Source organism: Bubalus kerabau, chromosome 11, assembly GCF_029407905.1.
Source record: "Bubalus kerabau isolate K-KA32 ecotype Philippines breed swamp buffalo chromosome 11, PCC_UOA_SB_1v2, whole genome shotgun sequence".
NCBI classification, from domain to species: Eukaryota; Metazoa; Chordata; class Mammalia; order Artiodactyla; family Bovidae; genus Bubalus; species Bubalus kerabau.
In genome coordinates this window covers 30,142,784-30,170,192 of record NC_073634.1, presented here as the reverse complement: position 1 = coordinate 30,170,192, position 27,409 = coordinate 30,142,784, and the positions used below count along the sequence as shown (strand labels likewise).

Here is a 27,409-nt window from a genome sequence, read left to right as displayed (position 1 = left end):
AAATGGTAAGAATATGTTTAACTTTGTAAGAAACCACCAAACTGTCTTCCAAAGTGGCTGTACTATTTTTCGTTCCCATCAGTAAAAAATGAAGGTTCCTGTCGCTCCACATCCTTACCAATATCTATCTGTGTGTGTGTGAGTGCTCAGTCATGTCTGACTCTTTGCAACTGCATGGACTACAGCCTGCCAGGCTCCTCTGTCCATGTGATTTTTCAGGCAAGAATACTGGAGTGGGTTGCCATTTCCTACTCCATGGGAACTTCCCAACCCAGGGATCGAACCAGTGTCTCCTGCACTGGCAGGCAGATTCTTTACCACTGAGCTACCTGGAATGTTGACTATGTTCTGAATTTTGGCCATTCTAATAGGTGTGTAGTGTTATCTCATTGTTGCTTCCTTTTCCCCCCATTGTTCTGCTTGCATTATTGTTTAGTTTTTCAACCTAAAGATTATTTGCAAAATTCTCTTGAGCTTCTTCAACGACTGGGCATGAGTAACTTCCTTAAATCTTGCAATGAGCATCCTGGCACTCAAGCGTTTCTCTAACACAAGGAAGATGAACGATTAAGGGCATTGCTGACAATCATTTTGGGGAACATCACCTCTTCCTTCAGAGGATCTTGTAGACAGCAGGTAGCATATCTCCACCTAAAACAAGATCTGAAGGTAGGTACCAGCCTCAACCTATAAAATATCTTTTAACTTTTTACTGATTTATTTCTTTTTGGCTGTGCTGGGTCTTCATTGCTGTGTGGGCTTTTCTCTAGTTGTGGTGAGCAGGGGATACTCTCTAGTTGAGGTACACTGGCTCCTCATTACAACGGCTCCTCTTGCTGTGGAGCATGGGCTCCAGGGAGCTTCAGTAGTTGGGGCACATGGGCTCAGTAGCTGTAGATCGCAGGCTCTAGAGCACAGGATCAATAGTTGTGGTGCACGGGCTTAGGTACTCTGCGGCATGTGGAATCTTCCAGGATCAGGGATGGAACTCGTGTCTCCTGCATTGACAGGTGGATTCTTTACCACTGAATCACAGGGAAGCCCCTCAATCTATATGTGAAATATTAGTAAAGCTCCATTTAAAGTTTTATAGGTAAAATTAAAATATGAATGTAAGTTCTGCTATTTTCTTGTCTCACCCCTAATGGATTATTTTGTGAATTGAAAACAGAATAATTTGAATAGAGAAGGAGTGTAGAGCTAGAGGCAGATTTAGAAAAGCTAATTTTGAGTCACTAAGTGGATCAGAACATGATGGCAAATCTTTTTACACCTCTTCCAGCAAGAGGCGGAATTTATCTCCTACCCTAGAAACTGGGTGGGGCCTCTGACTACTTCAACCAGTAGGATGCAGTGCAAGAGGCATTATGTGACTTTTATGGTCGTAAAAGGCCATAAAACTTCCACCTTCCTCACTGGAACCCTCACTTGTAGAGCTCTAAGCTTTGGTGTAAAATGCCCTACTTCCCTGAGGCCACGTGCCGGAGCACCAAAAGGGGCTCTGACAGGTCCAACCCAGGCCAAGGAGCCAGACATACAAGAAAAGCGGCCCTGCACCCTGCAGACCAGCCCACAGGTCAAGTAAGTGCCCCTGTAGGACCTCTGTCGATGCCACAGGGAACAGAAGAATCAGGCAAGTGATCTCTGAATACCTGACACGTGAGGCCATGAGATATAAGAACATGGCTGATGTTTTTTTAATTTTTATTTTATATTATGATCCTGTAGATCGAGGCTTCCCAGGTGGCACAGTGGTAAAGAACCCACCTGCCAATGCAGGAGACACAGGAGACTTAGGTTTGACCCCTGGGTCAGGAAGATTCCCTGGAGTAGAAAATGGCAACCCACTCCAGTATCTTGCCTGGAGAATTCCATGGACAGAGGAGCCTGATGGGCGAGCTACAGTCCATGGGGTCACAAAGAGGTGGCACAGCTGAGCAACTGAGTGCACACGCACGCATGGCTGATTTATAATGTGTTAGTTTCAGGTATACAGCAAAGTGATTCAGGTATACACATCTATTCTTTTTCAGATTCTTTCCCCATATAGGGTATTACAGAATATTGAGTGGGGTTCTCTGTGCTATACAGTAGAATCCTTGTTGATTATTTTATATATAGTAGTATATATGTTACCTCTAAATTCCTAATATATCCCTTCCCCAGCTTTCCCCTTTGGTAATCCTAAATTTGTTTCCTAAGGCTGTGAGTCTGTTTCTTTTTTTTCAGTCTTGTCTGGGCTGGGTCTCAGTTGCAGCATGCAGGATCTTTGGTCTTCATTGCAGCATGCAGGATCTTTAGTTCTGGCCTGCGAACTCTTAGTTGTAGCATGTGGGATCTAGTTCCCCAACCAAAGATCAAACCTGGGCCCCCCTGCATTGGGAGCTTGGAGTCTTAGCCTCTGAGCCACCAGGGAAGTCCCTGTGAGTCTGTTTCTGTTTTGTGAATAAGTTCATTTGTATCATTTTTTTTTAAGATTCCACATATAAGGAAATATCATATGATATTTGTCTTTCTCTCTCTGACTTTCGGAGAAGGCAATGGCACCCCACTCCAGTATTCTTGCCTGGAAAATCCCATGGACGGAGGAGCCTGGAAGGCTGCAGTCCATGGGGTCGCTGAGGGTCGGACACAACTGAGAGACTTCACTTTCACTTTTCACTTTCATGCATTGGAGAAGGGAATGGCAACCCACTCCAGTGTTCTTGCCTGGAGAATCCCAGGGATGGGGGAGCCTGGTGGGCTGCTGTCTATGGGGTCACACAGAGTCGGACACGACTGAAGTCACTTAGCAGCAGCAGCTCTGACTTTACTTACTATGATGATCTCTAGGTTCATCCATGTTGCTGCAAATGGCATTATTTCATTCCTTTTTATGACAGCATAGTATTCCATTGTGTGTGTATATGTGTGTGTGTGTGTGTGTGTGTGTGTCACATCTTTCTTTATCCATTTATCTGTTGATGGACATTTATGTTGCTTCCATGTCTTAACTATTGTAAATGGTGCTGCAGTGAACATTGGGGTACATGTATCTTTTTGAATTATGTTTTCCACTAGATATATGCCCAAGAGTGGGATTGCTGGAGCATATGGTAGCTCTATTTTTAATTTTTAAGGAATCTCCATACTGTTCTCCCTAGTGGCTACACCAATTTTCATTCTCACCAACAGTGTAGAAGGGTTCAACGTGGTTACTTTTTTAAGTCACTAAATTTGGAGGTAGTTGTTATACAGCAGAGAATAACCAGACAATAAGGAAAGTGTTTCTCAAAAATCATAGCTACCAAACAGTGGAACAGACCACACTGAAGGGAACGATTGTGGGCAGCATTCAGTAAGAGGTAAGAACTGGACAGACATTGCCAAGGGGGATTGGGAGGAGCTGGTCATGGGAGAGGGCTCAGCTGGAAGTTGGGTGTCCTGCGTATATCCTGCCACGGAGGAGCCGGGAATCCTTGGGCAAATCTCTTCACGCATGTATCTCCCATGGTTTGAAAAGTTTTTAAAGAGATATGACATCAGCTGCAAACTGGAAAGGGACTCGACTTCCCTTGCCTTGTCACACTACAACCATGCATTGGTTGAACAGCTGAGTTAGGTGAATTAATTCTGAGATTCTATAAAAGGAGAGGGAGTTGTACTTCATGTAACATGGCATAAATGTATGCTGCTGTGGATGATTGATTGGTCAGGGTTTCATCTTCCCAAAAGCAGAGTTCAACCCAGGGTGTGTTCTCCTCACTGCCTCCCCAGCCCCTAAGATGTGAGCGTGTCAGTCAAGCAAGCGGTCTCATTATTAAGTTGAAAATTAGATTGAAACTCTACGTCTGGAGAGCAGATCTTTCTACAGGGAGACTGGGGGTGTTCAGGAGAAAACTCCAGAATTTTAGGGTGATGGAGAGCATAGTTAGGACTTGCCCCAATTCCTCCTCAGGACTTCAGGAGGTTTAAGACAATAAATATTTCTGACAAGTTTGTTTATGAAGCTGAGATAAAGAATCAGAAATATTGCGGGTATGGGAAGGAGAGTGATACGAAGAAGGCTGGTTGGAATTAGTTTGCTGTCCTAAGGGTTATCAAAGCCCCAAATACTGAGAAGGGGAGTCCCAGGTGGCGACTTACATTCCTGGTTTGCAAACTCAGAGCAAACTTCCCTGTCCATGGAGGCACCGGAAGGTTAAGTTATGGTGCCACCTGCTGGAAAAACATAGGCTTGCTTCTCTTTGCTTGCCGGTTCTGTTCCTTCTGCTGCTGCTGCTGCTGCAGTCGTGTCTGACTCTGTGCGACCCCAGAGACGGCAGCCCACCAGGCTCCCCTGTCCCTGGGATTCTCCAGGCAAGAACACTGGAGTGGGTTGCCATTTCCTTCTCCAGTGCGTGAAAGCGAAAAGTGAAAGTGAAGTCGCTCAGTCGTGTCCGACCCTCAGCGACCCCATGGGCTACAGCCCACCAGGCTCCTCTGTCCGTGGGATTTTCCAGGCAAGAGTACTGGAGTGGGGTGCCATTGCCTTCTCCTCTGTTCCTCCCTACACTTGCCCTAAAATTCAGTCCCCCAGAGACCCAAGACCTGGAGGGGAGCCACATCCCAGACAGGTGGGAAACCACAGTCCGGCTTATTAATATGCCTTCAGCCTTTCAAAACCTGGGCTCTTGGGGCTGGAGAATTAATATGTTATAGATCTAGCAGACCTTCTCAAAGGAGATGAGGATAGGATGAACATGCCCACCTCCCTTAAAAAGATAGGACCAGAGACTTCCTTGGCTGTCCAGAGGTTAAGATGTCACGTCCCAATGCAGAGGGTACGAGTTTGATCCCTGGTAGGGAAGCTAAGATCCCACCTGCTTCACTAAAAAAACAGAACAGGAACAACAGAAGCAATATTGTAACAAGTTAAATAAAGACTTTAAAATTGGTCCACATTTAAAAAAAAAAATTTTTTTTTAAAAACAAGCTAAGGCCAGAGGAGGGTTAGCTCTTCTGAGGTTGCCCTCAACTCAAATAGACAGCCCTCCCTGTGAGCCTACCATGGTCAGGGTCCTCTTCTCTGAGTTTTCAGGAAGGACACATCTGTGGTTCTGAAGGAAGAGACATGGACTGGTGAGCCATGGAATGCATTCACCAGCACGGGATCCAAAACCCGTACCCACACTGATCAATTTGCCAGTGCCCCATTCCGTGTGGACCAGGTCTAAAAGGCTCCATAATGACCCAGTAATGGCCAGCAGATGCCTTGAAAATGGTTCCCTCCTCTAAGGATCATTAGAAAGCTATTAAGGGTATCTAATGATTCCCTAGTGCTAATAAAGGTGCTAATAAGCCAACCAAGTTTTCTCACTTTTATGGAGATAACTAGAAGACCAATTATTTTTTATGTACATAAAGGAGCAAAATCTTAGCTGCTGTTCCTGTAGCTGTATTTTATTCTGCACTGTTACAGAAGCTGCATTGTAGCCCTTCGTTATGCATTAACAAGAAGCTTGGATTTTTAAACTCCACACCACCAGCTCACCTCAGGTTAAGAGTTGGTCTGGAGGAAGCAGAGAGAGAAAACAGAGGAGGATTGATCGTGGGGAAGGGGCCACCTTGGCCATGCAGCCCACTTCAGAAATTGCATCCTTCTCTGCTCCATGACAGAGAAGGCAATGGCACCCCACTCCAGTACTCTTGCCTGGCAAATCCCATGTGGATGGAGGAGCCTGGTAGGCTGCAGTCCATATGGTCGCTAAGAGTCGGACACGACTGAGCGACTTCACTTTCACTTTTCACTTTCATGCATTGGAGAAGGAAATGGCAACCCACCCCAATGTTCTTGCCTAGAGAATCCCACGAACAGGGGAGCCTGGTGGGCTGCAATCTCTGGGGTCGCACGGAGCTGCTCCATGACGAGGCTTCCCCGGTGGCTCAAATGATAAAGAATCTGCCTGTAATACAGGAGACCTGGGTTTGATCCCTGGGTCAGGAAGATCCCCTGGAGAAGGGAATGGCTACCGGCTCCAGTATTATTGCCTGGAGAATTCCAAGGACAGAGAAGCCTGGTGGGCCACGGTCCCTGGAGTCGCAAAGACACGACTGAGCAACTAATTCTTTGACTCCCACTCCCACTTTATGACAGGGGTTCTCAAACTTGAGCACATATCGGACCCACCCAAATGCTTGTTCAAACTCATACTGATGGGTCCCATGCTGGTTTGTTTTTTTTTTTAAGAAATTTATTTATTACATTTTTACTTATTTACTGCACAGGGTCTCAGCTGCAGCATGTGAGATCTAGTTCCCTGACAAAGGATCAAACCCAGACCCCCTGCATTGGGAAATCCCCTCACTCCAGAGTTTTTGACTCACTAAATTTTCATGGAGGGGCAGAGTTGAGGGGAGATTTACATTTTTAATAGGCTCCCAGGTGAAAAGACCACTGTAAAACAAGCGTTTCAAACTTGGAAAACACAGATACCCTCCTTCCCTCCCCGACAAGAGATTAATGGATAAGCTTCCAAGGAGTCTTTGACTTCGGTGGAAAAAAATGACATCTTTATCTTCACTAATTTCTCATTGAAATTTCCATCTTTTCTTAAGTTACAAACATAAGCAGACAACCACAGCAGTACTAGCCATGATAACAGATACTTTCAAATCCCATCACAGTCTAACAAGTATCTTCTGTACATATCACTGCTTCAAAACTCCAATGGTTGTTAGTCCTGCTGGAAGATCTTATAATGTAATCCATTAATGCAGAAGTATAAATATTACTATATCACTACTTTAAAAAACATTTTGATCACTGTATTTCAACATGATTGGTTTCCTTTGAGAACCTCTGCATTTTTTTTTTAATGCATTGAAAATGTTCTTCAGGCTGCAGAGGAAGGAAGAGGGATAGGAAGCAGGAACTATAGCAAAAAAAAAAAAAACCACACAGTTCAAACCTTGTTCTTAGGGTGTGCAATTCATTCTCAAGAAGAATTCAGAGTTTCCTTCCAGGGGAAAATTTGAGAGAAGTGATGTCACCACTTGGATGGGCAAGGAGAGGCGTGGAGGGGGTGGTGACCTAGAGGTAGGGTTCAGACAAGATGGCCATCTATGCTGTTCACACTCTGGTTAGATTAGGCCTCTTAAAACCTCACCAGCTCAGTTTGAAATAAGCAGTGGCAGTATCAACAGTAATGCTGATGTATCGTCAAAAACATGATTGACTTTTATCAGGCACCAGATGGTTTATTAAGGTCTAACGTGTGTGATACACTCTATTTGGGAGACTTGATGGAGGTCATAATTTTATGACGTGCTGAGACAGGGAGGCTGTCCACTCAATAATTGGGAAGATTAAGCTGATTTCTCTACTCCCAAATCCTGCACTTTCCAGCCATTTGAAGGGATGGGAGCAAGCGTGTGTGTCTATGGAGGTGGCAGTTGAGACATTTGCCCATATCGTAAAACCCTTCTTTATTCCCCATCTAGGCTCACAGACCTTGTCACTGTGGTTCCCAGATCCAAATCCAATGTTTTTCTCCATGTGGCATTAAGGGAATAATCTGGAGTCTGGGGTCACTTAGACTTGAGCTCCACACTGATTCTGCCACTGTGAATTTGGGTGATTTATTTGAGCTCCCTGAACCTGACTCTTCATCTGTAAAATGACTATAGTATTCACTTTGCATGGCTGTTGGCACCCACTGGGTGCTTAGTAAACACCAGCCGTCATGGTGTTTTCACCTACCCTTGTTCCTGTGGTCACATACCATCACCCTCTCCCTCCCTGTCAATCTTCATTATTTCTGCCTGGCCACACCTCCTCCATCTTCTACCCCCTTGCCCCAGCCTGCTCCCTCCTCCTAAATCTCCTTCCTTGCGATGCCCAATTCTGTGCATTTATGAACAGCTCACTGGGTATCTTCAGCTTTGCCAAAGAGGGCCTGATTATGCCTCATTTGAGGGGCCAGGCTTCCTGCCTGAACAGAGGACTCAGTGTCTCATCAGAGGAAGAGACAGTGTCATACAGAAATCTTCCCTAGAATAGCTCTTTCCATCATATTTTTCTTTTGTTTTATTTTAATTGGGGTATAATTGCTTTACAATGTTGACTCCTGCATGAGTCAGCCACAGTATACGTATAGCCCCTCCTTTGTAAGCCCCCTCCCACTGCTTCCCTATCCCACCCTTCTAGGTCATCACAGAGCGCCGAGCTGAGTTCCCTGTGCTGTACATCAGCTTCCCACTAGCTGCTGTTTTACACTCGGTAATTTACGTATGCCAGTGCGACTCCTCGATTCGTCCCACCCTCTCCTTCCCCACCTGTGTCTACAAGTCCTTTTCTCTACGTCCACATCTCTATTCCTGCCCTGCAAATAGGATCATCTGTACCATTTTTCTAGATTCCATATATATGCATTAATAGACGATATTTGTTCCAACATGTTTCTTAGCCAAAGATTGTCTGGGACTTGCTTTGATTGTGTTTCTTCCCTTCTCCTGTGTGGGTGTTGAGACAGGTTTCCCAAACCTGTGGCTTTGAGAGCAGCCCCCAAAGCTCTGTGTCATCCCCTTGTCAACTCACCCACTCTTTCTGGCTCCAGAGAAACACACTGAAGCTTTGTCTGAGAACTGGGAGGCCCCGGCAATGTCAATTTCCTCAATGTCCTGCATTCCAATGTTTTAATCCTTTTATGTGCTCCGTGTCTTTAAGCAAGTCCCCTGTCCTTTCTGGGCCTGGGGTCGACACATCCTACAGAAGGAAGACACGGTCACTCCATTTTCCTGAGTGCTCTAGAGGGGTGTTGAAAGGTTCAATTAAAGTTTAGAGAGGATGAGGGCTCTGTTGCTAGACCAAAGATTCACAGTGCTTTTCCATGGCCTCTTTCCTGCCTATCCATCCATCACTGATACCTCCCTTAAAAGAAGCGGAGAATGTGACCCTTAGGCCCTCCATATAGGAGAGAGAGACTTCAATCCCGGGTCTCCTGCATTGCAGGCTGATTCTTTACCATCTGAGCCACCAAGGAAGTCCCAAGTGAAAGTGTTAGTCGCTCAGTCGTGTCCGACTCTTTGCGACCCCATGGACTATAGCCTTCCAGGCTCCTCTGTCCATGGAATTCTCCAGGCAAGAATACTGGAATGGGAAGCCATTCCCTTCTTCAGGGGATCTTCCCAACCCAGGGATCAAACCCAGGTCGCCTGTATTGCAGGCAGATTCTTTACCATCTGAGCCACCAGGGAAGTCTATAAACAAAAATTTTGTGCTAAATGCTTACCTGTTCAGGATTCTTGTAAAACACTCCAGGTGCAGGTAAGCCACTGACTGACCCTTCCTGGAGTTGGGCAGCTGGACTGGGAGGTGTGTCTCACACTGGGCAGAGGGAGAGGGAGGATCCAGGGTGATTCCACATATTGGGGGATGATGGACCACTAGCCAAACTGGGGCACTTAGAAGAAGCAGGCTTGCCACAAAGGACGACACCTTTCCTGGTAAAGCAGGCAAGAACTTCCCCCTTTTAACATAATTTCATTCTACAAAGGTAATGTTTTTATTATAAGAAATTTAGAAAACAATAAAAGTTTACAATTTCACTACTCAAATGAAGTTATTTTGCATTTTATTATTATCTTAATATCTTTATGTACATATATATTTTTAAACAGCAAATGTTCTATATTACTGTTTTATAATTGTTTTTGTTGAACAATAAGTTGTGATAACCTTTTTTATGATTATGAAATTAATCTATGTCAGAAAACTTGTGAAAATAAAAATTGTGAGTAATAACACTGCCCAAAGACCAAAAAACATACTTAATCCATGAGGATCTAGGTATCTGATGCCAGGTATCAGAAGGAGTTAGAGCTAGGAGATTGTGACACAAGAGCTCCTGAACCCAGGGCCTCCCCAGAAATCCCCAAAGGCAGAATGTGCCAGAGGATAATAATAGACAAAGCAAAAATAATAGTTACAAGAATCATAATAACCATTATTTATTGAGCACCTACTAAGTGCTAAGAACTTGCTTGGTGTTTTGCTCCATTTACTCTTAGTAACAAACCCACAAGGTGGGTATCACCGCTCTCATTTACAAAGAAGAAATTGCATCTCCAAGCAGATGGACCATGAACCCGTACCCAAGCCCTGCTTCGGGACCCAGTGAGCACCCATGCAGGATCCCATGGAAGACTAGGGACCACCAGCCACCATGGTCTGAATGGCCCCTCTGCTGTCCCCTCCTAAATTGGCTCCTAGCTTCAGTAGCTCCATCTGTAAGAACAAGAAAAAGCAGAATCATGAGCAACAGCGAGAAAGTCAACTTGGGAAACAAGGTAGTCAGCCCACTGGGTCCAAGCTATAGGTTCACATCCACCCCAGTGGGTCACCCACAATGTGGGTGAGTTGCCCACAAAGGGGCAAGAGAGAGGCAGCCATAAAAAGTCAGAAGGGGCATCTCTCCCCCTGGAGATAGCCTGGTAACTCTGATTCCAGTTCAGCTTATTCAGACCCTCTTCTTTAAGAAATTTTATATTTATTTAACTGTGTCTGGTCTTGGTTGCAGCATGTGGGATCTAGTTACCCAACCAGGGATTGAACCCCAGCCCCTTGCATTACGAGTTCAGAGTCTTAGCCACTAGGAAGAGATAGGAAGCAGACAGGAGCCTCAATATCCCCCACTTTCTGCTCCTTCTCCTGTTAACTTTATGGGTACAATAGCCAAGCCACAACCAAATGTGGACATCACCCCCAACTCCACACCCAGTAAGGAATCTTCCAGTGTGTGTGTGTGTGTGTGTGTGTGTGTGTGTGTGTGTGATCTCTGACATTTCCTGAACTCCTCTGGCTTCAGCTCAGAGAGACAAGTGCCAGATATGCTGAAAACAGAGCTGAAAACCAGGCAACAGCCTAGGCAGCTGACTCCACAATCCCTGAGGGCCAGGCTGAGAGGCTGGATTCCCACGAGGTCTGGGAGACAGGCTAGACCAGCCCTGGGGGGCTGCTCCAGTCCACACCAGGTAGGGTCCTATCAACAGCCAGCAGCTTCTCCCCAAAGCAGTGCAGGTCCCCCTTCCCACACTCCCATCTCAGAGAGTCCCGTAGATTTCCTGAGGATATAAGGACCACCTTCTCTCTCCCCCTTCACTTCTTGCTTTAGGGAAATAGAGGAGCTGCAGCTACTTTTATTCAAAAAATGAGATCGCAGTGGCTTGTGCTTACCCCAAACTCTTGTCAGGAGTCTTAGAATTTTAACTTCACACAGTCTCAGTTTCCCCATCGATGAAGTGGGACTAAGACTAAATAGGATAATACATGTACAAAGCCGACCACAGGGCCTGGTCGACAACGGCTGGCAGCCAACAGCAGCTGGTGCCCTTCCCTCCCTTCCCCACACCCTGCTCTCAGCACTGCTTTCACTCTCAAGACTAAGAGTGGAGCAGGACCAACCAGGTCCCTGTGGCTGCTGCTGGCCTGAAGTCCTAAGTCAGGTCTGGGCACGGAGTTCTAGAACTAACATAAAAAACCAGGATGTTCTGTGCCTGCAACGCAGGAGACTCTGGTTTGAGAGGATCCCCTGGAGGAGGGCATGGCAACCCACTCAGGTATTCTTGCCTGGAGAATTCCATGGACAGAGGAGCCTGGAGGGCTACAGTCAGGGTCGCAGAGAGTCGGACACGACTGAGCAACTGACACTTTCACGTTCACCCTCAGGGCGACTGGGTACTGGTCTGCAATATGCAATGGGGTGCTGCGCTTGGAAAAAAGGGGCTGATGGTCCCAAAGAGCTCCAAGGGCTAGATAACGGACCCATAATGGAAGCAACAGGGAGACAGTCATTGACTTGGGAAGGAAGAGATCTTCAGAGGGGAGTCCAGAGATGCTGTGGGCTGGCTTCAGTGGTGATGGTATATCTGATGTTCAGGCAGAGGAAGGTGAGATCAAAAGGACTGGGGGGTAAAAGAGGGGATGGAATAAGTAACCTTATTCCTCTCCTAGTCTGGAATTTCTGGGTCTGTCAAAATAAGAGGCACAATTTAAGAAGAACTCTTCACTGCAAACCTCTCTTCTGCCCAGAGTTAATGTCTGAAATTCCTTCACTGCAGATCCATTGCTTTGGGTTAAGATGTCCCTTGCAAAATGCCAGACTCCCTAGCTGGTATCACACACTGATTAATCAAAGCCCTTATGAAGGTTCTGAAGGCAGGAGTAGGAAGATGAGGATGAGGGACATTGGCATTGCATCAGCACATTTTGGGGAGTCAAAAAGTCCTGCTGTGTTTTTAAAGAAAGCCAAGTATAAGCTCAGTACTGGAATGATAAATACATTGCATGCTTGGGTTTTTTTATCTTAATCATTTTTATTGATTTATTCTTATCTAGTTAAAATAAGACACATTAAATATGTCTTCTTACTGTTCTATAAATACATGTATCTGATTTTATATATCCAAAGTGATAAATATGATGATAAAATACCAAGGCAGTTATAAAGATGACAGCCCAACCTCAAACATAGTATTAACCAGTCCAATCTAGAAAAAAAAATCCCAACAATACATAAAAGTGCCTCACATGAAAACAGGCAGCTTGTATATCTACTCCAATACTGGGCTTACACTTGATAGTCTTTAAATACACAGTAGGTTTTTTTTAATTCCCTAAAAAGAGTTATATGTGTGTGTTTGTGTATTCTCAGTCATTTCTGACTCTTTGCGACCCCATGGACTGTAGCCCACCAGGCTCCTCTTTTCCATGGAGTTTTCCAGGCAACAATACCAAAGTGGGGTTGTCATTTCCTACTCCAGGGGATCTTTCTGACCCAGGGATTGAACCCACATTTCTTGCATTGGCAGGTGGATTCTTTACCACTGCACCACCTGAGAAGCCCTTGACAAGATGCAAAGCAGCTCAAGATGTACCATCGTTGAGAGGTTCCTGCCCTGCCATGGGAGAAGTCCTCATTTGATAGGAACGTAGAGCCTATTACAGGGGCAGAGGGAGGAGCCCTTTGGGAAGCATGTAAAATACACACTCTGGACTCAAACAGATACTTGTCCACAAGTTCATAGCAGTATTATTCACAATAACAGAGAGGTGCAAATAACCCAAGTGTCCATCAGTGGATGAATGTATCAACAGAATGTGATACCTGCATACCATGAACACAATGCACAGAATGGATACTGGAGTTCAGCCTTAACGACGAATGAAATTCTGATACATGTTACAACATGGATGACCTTGAAAACATGTGAAATAAGCCCATCACAAAAGGCCAAATACCATGTGATTCCACTTATGCAGAGGTGCCTATAGGATTCAAATTCACAGAGCTACAACGTGGAATCGTGGTTGCCAAGGCATGGGCAAAGAGAGGAATGGGGAGTCAGTGCTTCATGGATATAGAGGTTCAGTTGAGGGTGATGACAAAGCTCTGGAGACGGATGGTGGTGATGGGGCACAGCACTGTGAATGTACTCACTGTCACTGAACTGTGCACCGAAAAATGATTCCAGTGGAGAAGCTTATGTTACATATATTTTACCACAATAAAAAAATACACACTCTGAAGTTTGGGGTTCAGACAGGCTCAGTGAGAAAGGCTGTGGGTTCTGCTTCCAAAGACAGAGCGTGTTAGCCCTTTGCTATGGGCTCCAGTCCACTGCCCCTCCCCACACAGTGGCTGGGCTGGATGTTGGGATCCAGGCTTTATGCTGATGGGGAAAGAGGTAGAGGGGCTTAGCAGAACCTAGTGAGTGGTTCCAGGACAAGCACTTGTGGATGAGGGGGTTCAGAGTACCAGGGGCTATGAGGAAACTCACAGAAGCCCCACTCAGTACGTGCACAGGTGCCTGGAATGATATGGACCTGGCTGGAGTGACGGCTGGATGGAACAGAAAGTTGATAGGGGTCTGAGGGGACAGCAGAGGCCACTGGGGGAGTGGTGGGAAGTTTACTGAGGACAACAATCCTGAAAGTCTCCCCTCACTAGGAAGAGTGATATCCTGTGGCCAGTGGGCACTCCAGAATTCCATGGAGGGGGGAGCTTGGAGCAAGCACTCTTTCTCTGTGCCTTGAGCAAAGGATTATTTAGTGCTTCACTGCCCCGGATGGAGCTGCAGGCTTTGAACCATGACCCATGGGAAAAACAGCAGAGTTTCTGCTTCAGTCAGCACAAAAATAATAGAGCTGTCCAGAACTGGAGATGGAATGGGCTACCTTCAGAGGTGGTGAGTTCCCCATCACCTCTCCTAAGATAAGCTGTCCTCTGCAGATTCACAGCAGAGGACCCTGGGCTGCTTGGTTAGAAAAGGGGGCCAGAAATCCGCAAGAGAGGAGGTATTGTCTGAGAGAGTGGCTGCGGCTTTTTCAAGAGGAAGCCACTAATCCTCACAGGGAGCCTTTCTGGCCCAGGGCACTAGATAATCCCAAACTGCCATTCTGGGGTTTCTTTCATCCTAGTGACTGGCGCGAGGGGCAGGGCGGCAGAGCTGCTCCCGACACTTCCTGGCAACAGTGCTGGGCGGGGGCAGACAGTCTGGCTCCCCATGCCTTTGCCCTAAATGCTGGGCTGGGAGGAGACTGGCAGCAGGATGGCAGAGAGAGAAAGGAAATGTCACCCTCACTCTCCCAAAGGACTGCTTCAGAGCCTAGGAGTTGGTGTCCCTGGGCTGGCCTGTGGGGGAAGGGGGAGGAGTGGGCTCCTGGGAGTGGGCAGGTATGGGGGTGCCGCCCATTTCACAGGCAGGTGGGTCCTGGGTGGAATGAAATGAGTTTTTGCTTCCAGTGGCTTCCAACCTTTGGAAAGAGAGATGGACTCTACAGAGAGAGCTGTCTTGTTAGGAGTTTCTGGAGGACAACACTTGCCCAAAGACAGGTGATGCTGCATGGTGGGATTTAAGGAGGGTATGGCAGGTTAGGTCTTTGGAGGCAGAGGGAATTTTCTAGCACTTTTCCACCTCATCCCTCTGCCTGTCCTACCTGAGAGTCCATCTGGCCTTCAGAACAAACCTTGAACTTCCAGTCAGTACTTACCAGGCAGAAAAGTGTATGTATTAAGGACATAAGGGTCCCTACTGGAAAGAAAAGTGTATGTATTAAGGACATAAGGGTCCCTACTGGAAACCTGCATCAAAATCATCTCCAAGATGGATAAAATGCTAATACTTACCTGTCAAGATTCCTTGCCTCTGAGGCTCATCTCTATTAAAAATATAGGTTCCCATAGCAAAGGGCTTCCCACGTGGCGCTAGTGGTAAAGAATCTGCCTGCCAATGCAGGAGACACGAGAGATGTGAGTTCAATCCTTGGGTCGGGAAGATCCCCTGGAGCAGGAAATGGTACCCCATCCCAGTATTCTTGCCTGGAAACATTCCATGGACAGAGGAGTCTGGCAGGCTACAGCGTATGGGGTCACAAAGAATTGGACACAACTGAGTGACTGAGCTCAGCACGTGGGGAGACCCTGGAACCAGAACCACCATCGCTGTGGAATTTTTGCTGTGCAGGGGGCACCAGGAGGACCTGTGTGTGCCTAGGTTTGCAGGCATCCCATGGAGCCATTTACTGCTCTGTGCTAGCTCCCAAGGACAGGAATATGGGAGAGGCAGAGCACACAGCCAGCAAACTGATGTCTTCTCCAATTCTCTGGATCCCAGTCACCCCATGAGCCACCACTCCAGGGCCCAGCATACAACCAACCACACATCAGCCAGGCTCCAGGGACAGCCTCAGTGGGGGATTAGTGACTCTCCAGAGATCCCCCCTCTCCATCCTCACTCAGAACCTTCGGGCACCAACTTCTCCAAGCCTGCACTGGCCTGGGCATCTGGGGTTGGATCATTTTGCCAGCTGATGAGTGTTCAGAAAACCCAGCAGGAGCTGTTTCCTCCCAGTGACAGGCAGACATCTGAGGGTGGACAGGTGTGGCTCATTCATACTTCTGTGGCAGTGTTTGCTTCCAGCAGCTTCCAACCTTTGGAAAGAGGAACGGACTGACCCCTAGGTCAGAGGTGAAGGTCAAAGGGAGTTCATTTTGAGAGCCCCAGCGCAATAAGGATTGTGTCCTGACTGTATATTCCTTGCAGTGGGAAATGATAGGGAGTTGGAGTGGATCGAAGTGCTCCTATTCCTAAACCTTGGGCCCTTTTCTCAGAGCTGATTAGATCTGCTAAGAGCTTAAACATTGTCACAGATGCTAGACTGTGTGACCCTGGTGCCTGTAGAAGAAATGATCTGAGGATGATGCCTGCAACCTGAGTAACCTTCTGATCTCTGAATAACTCAGATCTTAACTCATGCTATATTCCAACTCAGGTTCACATAGGTTGTCTACAGCCAATGCACTGACTGATTCCCTCTGCCTTCTTTTACCAGTCCTTCTTAGAGTTCTGCCTGGTGCCTTAGTGGGGCATGCTGGGTGGACCCCTCATAGACCAAGGCCCACCATGACCCTGTTATGGGCTTGCTTCGCATATCTTCCAAAGGGCCCTCTTTTCTTGCCCCCTTACCAGCCCCGTCTCCTATGATCAAGGGAGGGTAAGAGGCTAGGTCTTTTCAACATTTTAACATTAATCATGAGTCTTAAGAGACAGTGAGGATAAAGAGCACTCTTTCCTGATAGAAGTAAACACAGTACATTTTAAAATTTACAAATAGGTCCCCATGTTTACATCGCTTGGGCAGCCTCTCCAAATTCCTGCAGGACTGAGCATTTGTCACTGCCCCACCAGCGTTACCCAGACACAAATGCCTGCAAAGAATTTTCTTCTCCAGGATGTCAGCAATCTTCTCCAGGATATCGGACCTCAGAGATGACTGTGATGTCATTTAGCACTTGCACATTTGGTTCAAATGCCCCTAGCTATTTTTCCTCCTCTGTCCCCTGCCCTGACCGAGGAAGAGGACCCATTTCTGAAGACTTTGAAAACCACTTTTCCTCCATCTGGCTGGGGATGTGAGTGGTCTTGTCTGCCAGCAGAGGGATGAATGAAATCAGTGGGTCTTTGGCTCCCACAGCCCATAATCTCCCATGATAGCCATGGGCCTTCATTCTCAGCTGCTGCTGCCACAATGGAAGCCCCTTTTCCCAAGTTACCACCAGCCTGACCATCAGCATGGGAGCCAGGGGGAATTAAACCCCAAGACAAAAGTATATACCGAAAGCCCTAAGGTATGAGACCAGCCCACAATGCCCTTCACAGCAGAGTGAGTCCTGGGGGCTTCAGGCTCTGACCCCACCTCTTGCCACATGTCCTTCACCACCCCACCATCCCTACATCTCTGTGTGTGTAAGTAAGTCTTCATCGCTCAGTCGTGTCTGACTCTCTGCGATCCCATGGACTATAGCCTGCCAGGCTCCTCTGTCCATGGAATTCTTCAGGCAAGAATACCGGAGTGGATAGACATTCCGTTCTCCAGGGGATCTTCCCAACCCAGGGATCGAACCTGGGACTCCCACATAGTGGGCAGACTCTTTACCATCTGAGCACACAGGGAAACCCTGTAGATGAGTCCAATTAAACAGAACGGCCTCAAAGGGAAGAAACTGCAAAAAGATAGTCTGAGGAAAGCTGGGAGGAAGCAGTCTCTCATTCTGCTTTAGGGCTTGGGACAAAAAGAGTGGGGGGTTCCGTATTCCCTGAATCCTGTGACTCTCTCAGGGGTCCTGCTAGTGGGTCTACCCCACGCGCCTTGTCTTGAGGGGACCACTAAATCATCTGAGATGTCCAATCTCAGGGACCACGACAGCTATCCCTGGCCTCCACACCCTAGAAACCTCTCAAATCCTTTGAGACAACAGAACATCAATATCTCTCAAGATTCTTTCCTGCCAGTAAGTTCTGTTTTATTCCAGGGGAAAGGGGAGTATACTAAAAAGGCTTTGTGTCCACCTGTTTATGCTGTGCATTCCTTTTTCAGGTCTAACCACCCATCTGTGGGTCTGACTGCAGGAGGGCATTCGGCAGGCACCAAGCCAAGCCAACACGAGGGACGGAGATATCATCCCCTGACACCGCAGGGGAGCAGGGGACGCTGGACCCTGCTTTTCTCTCTGAATCCATCGATGAGGCACATTGTAACAAGAGCGGGGCACACTCTCGGATTCTTTTTGCTCTACCAACAAACCTAACATCTAGCCAGTATCAAGCTCCTCAAACTTTGCCCACAAGCTATGAACACTGAGGGCCAAGGGAGAAGGGAGGTGAAGAAGAAACTGAGGCAGGAGCAGAAGCCTGACTGGTGGGTATCACTGCTTCTGAGGCAGCTAGGGAGGAGGTATTCCATTTCCTGAGCTGTGCTTGTCCCATTTCAGCTTGAGCAGATGGAAATATAGTTCAATGTTTCAACATCATTTGCCTTTCTCGTGCTAAAATATTGATAAGTGCTGCCCAGGCAGATGCCCCTGCGGTTCCGAGCAGTAACTGGAGCATGATGTGTACTGAAGTGAGACACGGCAAAGCCTTTAACGAGTGTTTAAAATTCCTGGAATAATGCTCAAAGCTGGCTTAGCTCACTGGGCTCCTGAAAACCGCCCCCCCCGGGCCGCCTCCTAAGCGGCAGGAGGGGTGTGAGCCCGGCCGAGACCCCCTGCTGGTGGCAATTAGTGCAGCAGCTGCTCGTCTCCAGGACGGGAAACAAAGCGGAGGTGCCTGCATCTGCCGCGGAGCCGCGCGGGGAGGCAGGGCCGCTCAGGGGCGCCGAGGGCGAGGGGTGATGCCTCTCCCGCCTGCAGGGGCCCGGCACGGGGCACCCAGAAAGAGGGGGCCTTGGACAGGGCTCTCGAGAAAGACAGGTGAGGGGAGGGCCAGAAAAGGGAAGAGGGAGAGGAAGAGGGTGGGGACTTGGGAAAAGAAAGAGGAAGAAGGGCTGGGAAGAAGGGTTTTGCCAGGATCAGCAAATCTCCAGGGACGAGCTCGCCAGGCCTTGAAAGGAGAATCCAACACTGCCTCTAAGAGAGCCTGATGAGTGGCACCCCTGTCCTAAGATACTCGTTTTCAGATTCCATTCATGACAAAGGCCCCCCGGATTGAGGGTGTAAAAGAAACCTACAAGAGCACCTGGGATGTCACCCCAAGACTCAGAACAGTGCTGGTTGCTGAAGTTCGGATCTCCGTGATCTCTGTCCCCACGTGGAGATCGGATGGTCTAATCGTGGAGATCCCTCAATATTAGAGGTCCTCAATATTTTAAGTTTTAGGGTTTCAGAGTCTTGATTTAAATTAAAAAAAAAAACCCTCCTTTGAGTTCTTTGTGAAATTGTTCAGAAGAATGTTCTCCAAGGAGCCTACTTGAATCTTATCTGGGGAGAAAATGTCTGCGTTTTTCAGGAGTGACCCCATTAAAGTGCCACCCACGTGGGAGAATGCAAGGCTGTGTCCCAGCAAGCTGGGGTGCGCCCCCAAGAAGAAATTCTGGGCTGGTGGTTTAATAGGACTTAAAGCAGTGTAACTTGATGCCCCTGACCAAAGACTCGCAGAAATTATTATTGTTGATTGAATAACATCTGCAACTGGGGAGACAGAATAAGAGATCTACAATGAGTTGGGAAACAGGGTCTAATGATTACACTTTTCCTCTGCCTTCGAGGAAATCAAACTCAGTGAAGTCGTGTAACTATAACTATTCTATTTTCTGAGATAAAAATTAAAGGGGGACGTGATCTGACACACAAGAGGACATTTATGGGGACAAACCAGATGGAGCATAACACTGAAAGGGAAGGGACAAGAAAGTCTAAGACAGACATCTATCACGAATACTGGAGGCAGATTGAAGGGCTCCAGGACCCACCAGGGAAGCTGTGTTGGAAAAAACTTAATAGAGGAGGAATTGTCTGGACCCAACACATACCATGCACTCCGGAGAGGTTGGCAGCAGTCCCATCTTGTTCTCCGTCCCGAAGCCATCTAGCTGATTGAGGAACAGCTCCCCTGGTGACACAATGGTACCTCCCTCCACCCACATCTTCTGCTACAGGCATCTTCCCACTCCTGTGTTGTTTCAGCTGCTGGCCCAGGTCCAGCCATCCTCCAACCACAAGCATCCTCAGAAGGTGAGCCTGTCACACAGATCAACATCTACAAGAACTGTTGCTGAGACCAGCTCTGTAGCTCTGGGCTGAGGCCCTGGCCATGGGTCTGTCCCTCCGGCAATGTGGCTCTGTCTATCATTGTTTTCCCAGTTTTCCAGTTGCAGAGTCTGTCCACTGAATGATGGGGCATCTGGCTTCCATGGCCAGAGGCCTGTCTGCTCGTGGAGCGGAGTATGGGTGTGGCCAAGGTGAAGACCTGCCTGATGCTGACCACCCTCTCCAGGAGCTTATCTGCAGAAGCTGAGGAGCCCTGCCTGCAGGCACTCAGCCTGGTCACTGTGGAGGAGGAAGGCCAGCATCTGTGAGAAGACAAACAGGATGGAAAGTCCCAGGTGGCCAGAGTGAAAGGAACGATAGCAAGGGCAGGAGCCAGGCAACAGTAGTAGTCACCCTTTCTAAATTTTGAAAAATCTACTCTGATCATTACAACCCCGGCAGGTGTTATTAGTGCCAATTTATAAAGAAGAAAGCCAGGAGCTCAGATCGGTGAAATCACATGACTAAGCTTACAGGCCTGATTTTCCCTACGCAATGTACCTCCTCGAGGAACTAGAAACCCAGGGAGGCACTTTTTGTGGAAATCTCCCAGGGTTCTTATTAAATCAGTGTTGGAGGGACCTAAGACTCTTCAGTCCTAAGAAGTCCCCAGGTGATCCCAAATGCTGCTGGAATCTCCCCCAACACATACGCGTGCACACACACACACGCGCGCGTGCGCGTGCATGCATGCAAACTGTGAGTGGCAAGGTCCTGCAGCTGTGTTTTCCCATCTCCTTGTTCACAAGCATCTCCTGGATTCTGACTCAAGAAGGACTGATCTCAATAAGACTAAGTCTCAATAAGACTCAAGATGCTGACTGTCTGACAAGAGCCTCAAGCACCCTCAGATAAGCTTGGGAAATGCCCTTCAAGTGTGGGAAACATGAGGTCCCAGCTGGGAAGTTTCATCAGGGAACCAGAAGCTGGGTCCCATCCCCTTCGATGGTCTCCTGGGTTTACCAGACACCCTTCCCTCTGACAGGAGAATACCTGCCTTGACCCTGATGTTGCTTTGGTGTTCAGTCTTGAGCAAACTTCTTCCCATCTCTCTGCCTCCACACTCTCCTCTGTAACATGGGAAGTGGCAGCTGAAGCCCTGCGCATGCAGAGGATACGATAGAGGGAGGCACCTAGAGAAGGGAGTGAGGGAGAAACAGCCAGTGATGAGTCAGTGTCCATCCAGCAAGTGGAAAAGAGATGGATGATGGGGAAAGGCAATGGGGAGAAAGCCACAATTGTGCTGGCTGCTAAGGAGCAAAGGTGGTGGAGTGGGGTGGGGGGCACCATATCCTGCCCCCACACCCTAGCACTGGCCTCCCTGGTGGCTTAGACGGTACAAGAACCTACCTGCAATGTAGAAGATCCAGGTCCAGTCCCTGGGTCAAGAAGATCCCCTGGAGAAGGGAATGGCTACCCACTCCAGTATTCTTGCCTAAAGAATTCCATGGACAGAGGAGCCTGGCAGGCTATAGTCCACAGGGTGGCAAAGAGTCAGACAGGACTGAGCAACTAACACACACACACACCCTGGCATTAGAAAACATGGAGCCAAAGGACCAAAGAGACTTTGGTCTCAAAAGCAGGAATGGAGAGGATTCTAGAGACCTGGACCATTTCCACCATGAACAAGTACGCAAAGCCATCACTTTTCCCTCCCTTTCACAGGAACAGAGAAGAAGTGCTAAGGGGGTTTGGGGTGGGGTGGCCAGGGGCTCTAACTGGAATGGAGAAGAGGGCAGAGTGGCCCAGAACCAGGAGGAGCCAGGGGGCTGGACACAGACCCTCCCAGCTTCCCACTCACTGGCTTGAACCCAATCTCAGTTGCCACCACCCCACCTGGGTCCTCTCCATAGACAGGTACTGAGCAACCACTGTATAACACGTGCTGGAAATGTCCGTTATATCCTTAATGTTCTGTCTACTCTGGTAAGACATGTGTTCTTGTACCCATTTTACAGATGAGGAAAGCAGACCCAATGCTCAAGTTTACAGAGTTATTACACGCAAGTACTGACATTCAAACCCAGGCCTCCTGCTCGAACACTTCTGACTTCTACAGTTCAGCATCTTTCTGAAAAGGGTGTTTGCACAGGAGCTCCAAACCCAAGGGAACCAGGGATATATTTATCCTTTCCCTCAAATCAAATTAAATGCATATTAGGGTGGTGATTTGGGCTTGTGGCACATGTGTGGGAACCTTTCACGGAGAGGTATTGACCCACAGAAACTACTGGTTCCAATTCTAGGTTCATTTGCTGGGAATGGGCTTGCTAAGTATGTAGGCACATGGTGGTTTTTACCCTGCTGCTGCTGCTAAGTCGCTTCAGTCGTGTCTGACTCTGTGCTACCCCAGAGATGGCAGCCCACCAGGCTCCCTGGTCCCTGGGATTCTCCAGGCAAGAACGCTGGAGTGGGTTGCCATTTCCTTCTCCAATGCATGAAAGTGAAAAGTGAAAGTGAAGTCGCTCAGTTGTGTCTGACTCATAGCGACCCCATGGACTGCAGCCCACCAGGCTCCTCTGTCCATGGGATTTTCCAGGCAAGAGTACTAGAATGAGTTGCCATTGCCTTTTCTGGGTTTTTACCCTAATACACACCAAACACAGAGAGTTCATTTTCTTGTTTCCCTTCATTAAATCCATGACTTCACCAGTTATTCTGGGCCCACTCACTAACCAGCATTTACCATGCAAAGCCTACTCACCCCACACATCCATGTGGAAAAAATGGGGATGTCAATTTGAGCACATATGTTTTTCCTATTTTTACAATAAGGCAAATAGGCATGAAGATTTGAGTTTAAATGGATGACTTTGCAATTCAATGAACAAACTAGACAGGAAAAGACAAGAAGATTCTAAAATTGGTCAAAATAAGATGGGTAGATTTAGAAGCAGATAAGAGCTGAGTACCACTGTCCAAACTAACCAGATACGCTCAGACAAGGATATTCTAAGTCTCAGTTCCAGGTACTTGAGTGTGAGGTCATCTCCAAGGCCCCTCCTCCCCCTCCCCTTACCCCACCCCCAACATGGCTTTGTTTCCAACACTTCCAGGGGTACCCTGCCCCTTTCTCTTGCTCTGTTCTGTTAGCACCTCCTCCTTCAAGCTCCCTGGTTGCTTCCCTTACATCTGACCATAGTGAATCCTTCTGTTGGTCCAGGTTATCCCACCTTCTCAGGCTGTCCTCACCTCCACTCCATTTTTAGGGATCTCTCTGACTCAGCATAGGGCTTCCCAGGTGGCGCTAGTGGTATAGAACCCACCTGCCAATTCAGGAGGCAGATTCGGAGGTTCAATCCCTGGGGCATGGCAACCCACACCAGTATTCTTGCCTATAGAATCCCATGGATGGGGGAGACTGGCGGGCTACAGTCCATAGGGTCACAAAGAGTCAGACATGACTGAAGGGACCTAGCATGCACGTATGCACTCACTGACTCAGCATGTCCTACCTGGATCACCTGTTGATTTCTAGAAGCATATTCCATGGCAGCCTGAAACACCTGGCTTCCTTGTCTATGGCCATGAGCTAGTATTTATCACTCACTCACTCATCAGTTCAACAAATATGTACCAAGCTTTGGGTTAGGTGCTGTGGGCAATACAAAGGTGTGTTCAATACAGCCCTGTCCCACTCTAGTCAGACACTGAGCCATACACCCAAGGCACCGTCAGGCCAGGTAGAGTGTGTCTTGGGCTCTCTGGTGACCAGGGTATCTCAGTGAAGACACTGTGTCTGTCTGGTATGCACTGCGCCATAAACTTCCCCCACAGCCTCAGTGAGTCCCTCCTCCTGCTCTGAAAACCCCAGCTCCCCTCTGGATGGCCTGCAGAGTTCCTGTTGCCTCTGCTTCTGGGCAGGCCAGGATGACTCAGGTCTCCCTGAGTCACTTTCTCAGCTCAGGTGACCATTCCCCACCTGTCTCTAAGCGGTTGTCCCATGACTCAGGTACCCAGATGGTCCAGAAGAGTGCACTTCCAGGCTCCTATCACTCCAAGCGTTTAGTGTTATAATAATTTACATAAACATCACAAACAACACAGCCGCAGTTGAGGGGCAGGGAGGGGAGGTGTCATCATGCTGACACTTTGCTGCCTATGGACTCTCAGGGAAAGGAGCTCCAAGGGCTTCTTGAAGTCTTCAAGCCAGGCCTTCCTGAAGACAACCCTCTCCAGAGTGCAGGACCCTTGCCATATCCTCACAAGCGATGCTACCTCCCCATCAGGCCCAGAAGAAGGAAGAGAGGAAAGCTGATGATGAAACTCCTTACATGCCTGCAAAGTGACTTCAGGCAATGGAGAAAACTAGCAAGCATCCTACAATTCCCTCAGCCTTCAACTTCCTCAACTGTAAAATGAGGATAAAGATACTAGCCACCCACTATGCTGGGAGGATTAAAAGAAATAAGATGGTAAGAAAACCCAGGACACTACCTGATGCCCAGGAAGCCTTCAATCAACGTTCCTTTTCCTCCTTCCTTTGGGGGTGCTGTCCCTCATGTAAAAGTTTAAAGCTTGAGGCACTGATCCGTGGCTTGATAGTAGAGATGGACTTTTCCCAGAGGCACCCAGGAGTGAGATTAATGAGTCCCTGGCTGTCCCCAACCTGACCTGGGAGGTGGAGTCCAGAGTGTCCTAGGGTCTGGAAAAGAGTGAAGGCTGGCATCAAGGGGAAAGTCCAACTCGAGGAGAGAATGGCCATGAAAATTGAGAGCTATGAACTTCCCTGGTGGTCCACTGATTAAGAATCTGCCTGCCGGTGCAGGGGACATAGGTTCTATCTCTTCCTAGTCCAGGAAGATTCCATATGCTACAGAGCAACCCAACCCATGCGCTACAACTACTGAAGCCTGTCCCATGCTCTAGAGCCCATGCTCCGCAACAAAAGAAGCTACTGCCCACGAGAAGCCCAGGCATCACAGCTAGAGAGTAGTCCCTGCTTGCTGCAACTAGAGAAAGTCCACACACTGCAACAAAGACCCTAGTGCAGTCAAAAATAACTTTTTTTTTTTTAAATGAGAGCTGGCCCTGGGCAAGGGATCAGCCTAGCTGTTGATTCAGAGATTTAATCTCTGCAGAACTGCATACTTCCTTGAAAGGGACCTTTTTGCTTTTTCAACTGTGAAGCTTCTTGAATCAAGTCCCTTCTTTCCAGTGAAGGTGAAGATTGCATCTTCCCCTTGCCTGCACAGTAAAAAGAAGAGGGAGCAGGCACGGGGAGCAGGGGCAGGGAAATCCACAGGGATGAAGGACACCACCCAGCTGCCCGCTCTCTCCTTCCAGGCTGCTCCCCACAAGCCTTCCTGATACCCAGGGGGGAGTCTGCTGTCACCACCACCCCTCTGGCCCCAAATACCCGCAGACGCCCTCGCCTCCAGTCCTGGGCACCAGTGAGCCCCATTTCCTCTTTTCATCCAGGGTGAGGATAGAACTGTTCTCAACAGGTATACTGAATAGTAACTGGGTGTGCAGGGTATGTGTTGGGGGAGGAGGCCCCGGAAAACTACTACAGCCCAGCGCACTCAGCTTGGATGACTCTTCCTTCTGTGGCTAAAACACAGTCGCTGGTGGGTCCTCCCCCTTTACCGCAATCCTCCCTTGGCAAGGGGCTAAAATCCCCTTTCATCAACTGATAAATAGATAAGCAAAATGTGGCATATCCATGTAATAGAGAATCTTGCAGCCATAAAAAGGAAAGAAGTAGGATACAGGCTGGGCTCCCCTGGTAGCTCAGCTGGTAAAGAATCTGCCTGCAATGAGGGAGACCTGGGTTCAACCTCTGGGTTGGGAAGGTCCCTTGGAGGAGGCCATGGCAACCCACTCCAGTATTCTTGTCTGGAGAATCCCCATGGATAGAGGAGCCTGGCGGGCTACAGTCCATGGGGTCACAAAGAGTCAGACATGACTGAGAGACTAAGCACAGCAAAGGGTACAGGTTAGAAATGAATGAAGATTGCAAACATTTTAAGTAAAATAGTATAACACAAAAAGGTATGATTTAAGTAAAATGGTAAGACACAAAAAATATGATTATATTTATACAAAATGTCCAGAATAGGTGCATCCAGAAAAACAGAGAGTAGACTGGTGGTAGCCAGAGGTTGGGGGCAGAGAAAGAGGGGACCCCAGGGAGTGACTACTTAATGGCTATGGGCTTTATTTTGTAGGATGATGAAAATGTTCTAAAACTAGACGGTGGTGCTGGCTGCACAATACTGTGAGGGTATAAATGCCATTGAATTGTATGCTTAAAAACAAAGTGAGGACTCTTATTGTGTATTTTAGCACAATTAAAAAGCTTTTCAGGCTTTGAGTATTTCCTTCTCCACTTCCATCTTTCTAACTCCACCTCCATTTGGGAAAAAGAGTGTTCTAGAGCTCACTTGGGGAGAAGGCAATGGCACCCCACTCCAGTACTTTTGCCTGGAAAATCCCATGGAAGGAGGAGCCTGGTAGGCTGCAGTCCATGGGGTCGCTAAAGTCGGACACAACTGAGCGACTTCACTTTCACTTTTCACTTTCATGCATTGGAGAAGGAAATGGCAACCCACTCCAGTGTTCTTGCCTGGAGAATCCCAGGGACAGGGGAGCCTGGTAAGCTGCCGTCTATGGAGTCGCACAGAGTCGGACACGACTGAAGGGACTTAGCAGCAGCATATATATATATATATATATAAACCGAATCACTTTGTTGTACACCTGAAATTAACACATTGTAAATTGACTATACTTCAATTTTAAAAAAAAGTTCACCAAGGACAACCCCACAGGGACTTGACTGAGACAGCATCACTCTCAGACCTAGTCCCAGAACTAAGAAGAAAGACGCACCCTTGTGCCCATTCCAGGCTTTTATCCTAACACATCTCCCTGCCCAGCCCACTCTCTTTCTCACCAGCATGGAGCTTCCCAGATGGTCCCCGGCCAGGGGCAGAGGAGGCTGATCCACTGTGTCCATCTTCCTCCAGGTCCTCTGGCTCCTGTAACAGAGGAGCAGGCAGGATGGAGCAGGTGCTCATGAGGTCCAAGGAGTGTTTGTCACCTGTAAGACCACACACGCGGCCTCACAACTCACCAGGTCTGAACACAGCCTGGTCCCTGCCCCCATGCTGACCATTCCTACTGCTGTGGCAAGGCCCAGATGACCACAGGAAGCCTGGACCTCCTCCCTCCTCAGTGATAACATGGAACTTCACAAGATGCCACTCAGTTGGTTGTGGACCAAATCTGACCTGGGAGTCAGTCAGCTCAACTCGCCACGACATGCCCAGTAGACACCTACACTGGGCTTAGATGTG

The 27,409-nt window shown here is 48.0% G+C and overlaps 1 protein-coding gene across 1 annotated transcript in view; it reads right to left on the bottom strand.

Moving 5' to 3' along the window:
• Nucleotides 1-9,985: 9,985 nt before the first annotated feature.
• SIX3 (SIX homeobox 3) overlaps nucleotides 9,986-27,409 on the bottom strand; it is a 32,386-nt gene continuing 14,962 nt past the window's right edge. Inside the window, exon 3 of the mRNA XM_055539976.1 lies at nucleotides 9,986-10,246. Coding sequence (XP_055395951.1) covers nucleotides 10,166-10,246 — 81 coding nt within the window. The 3' untranslated portion in view covers nucleotides 9,986-10,165. The remainder of the gene's footprint in view (nucleotides 10,247-27,409) is intronic.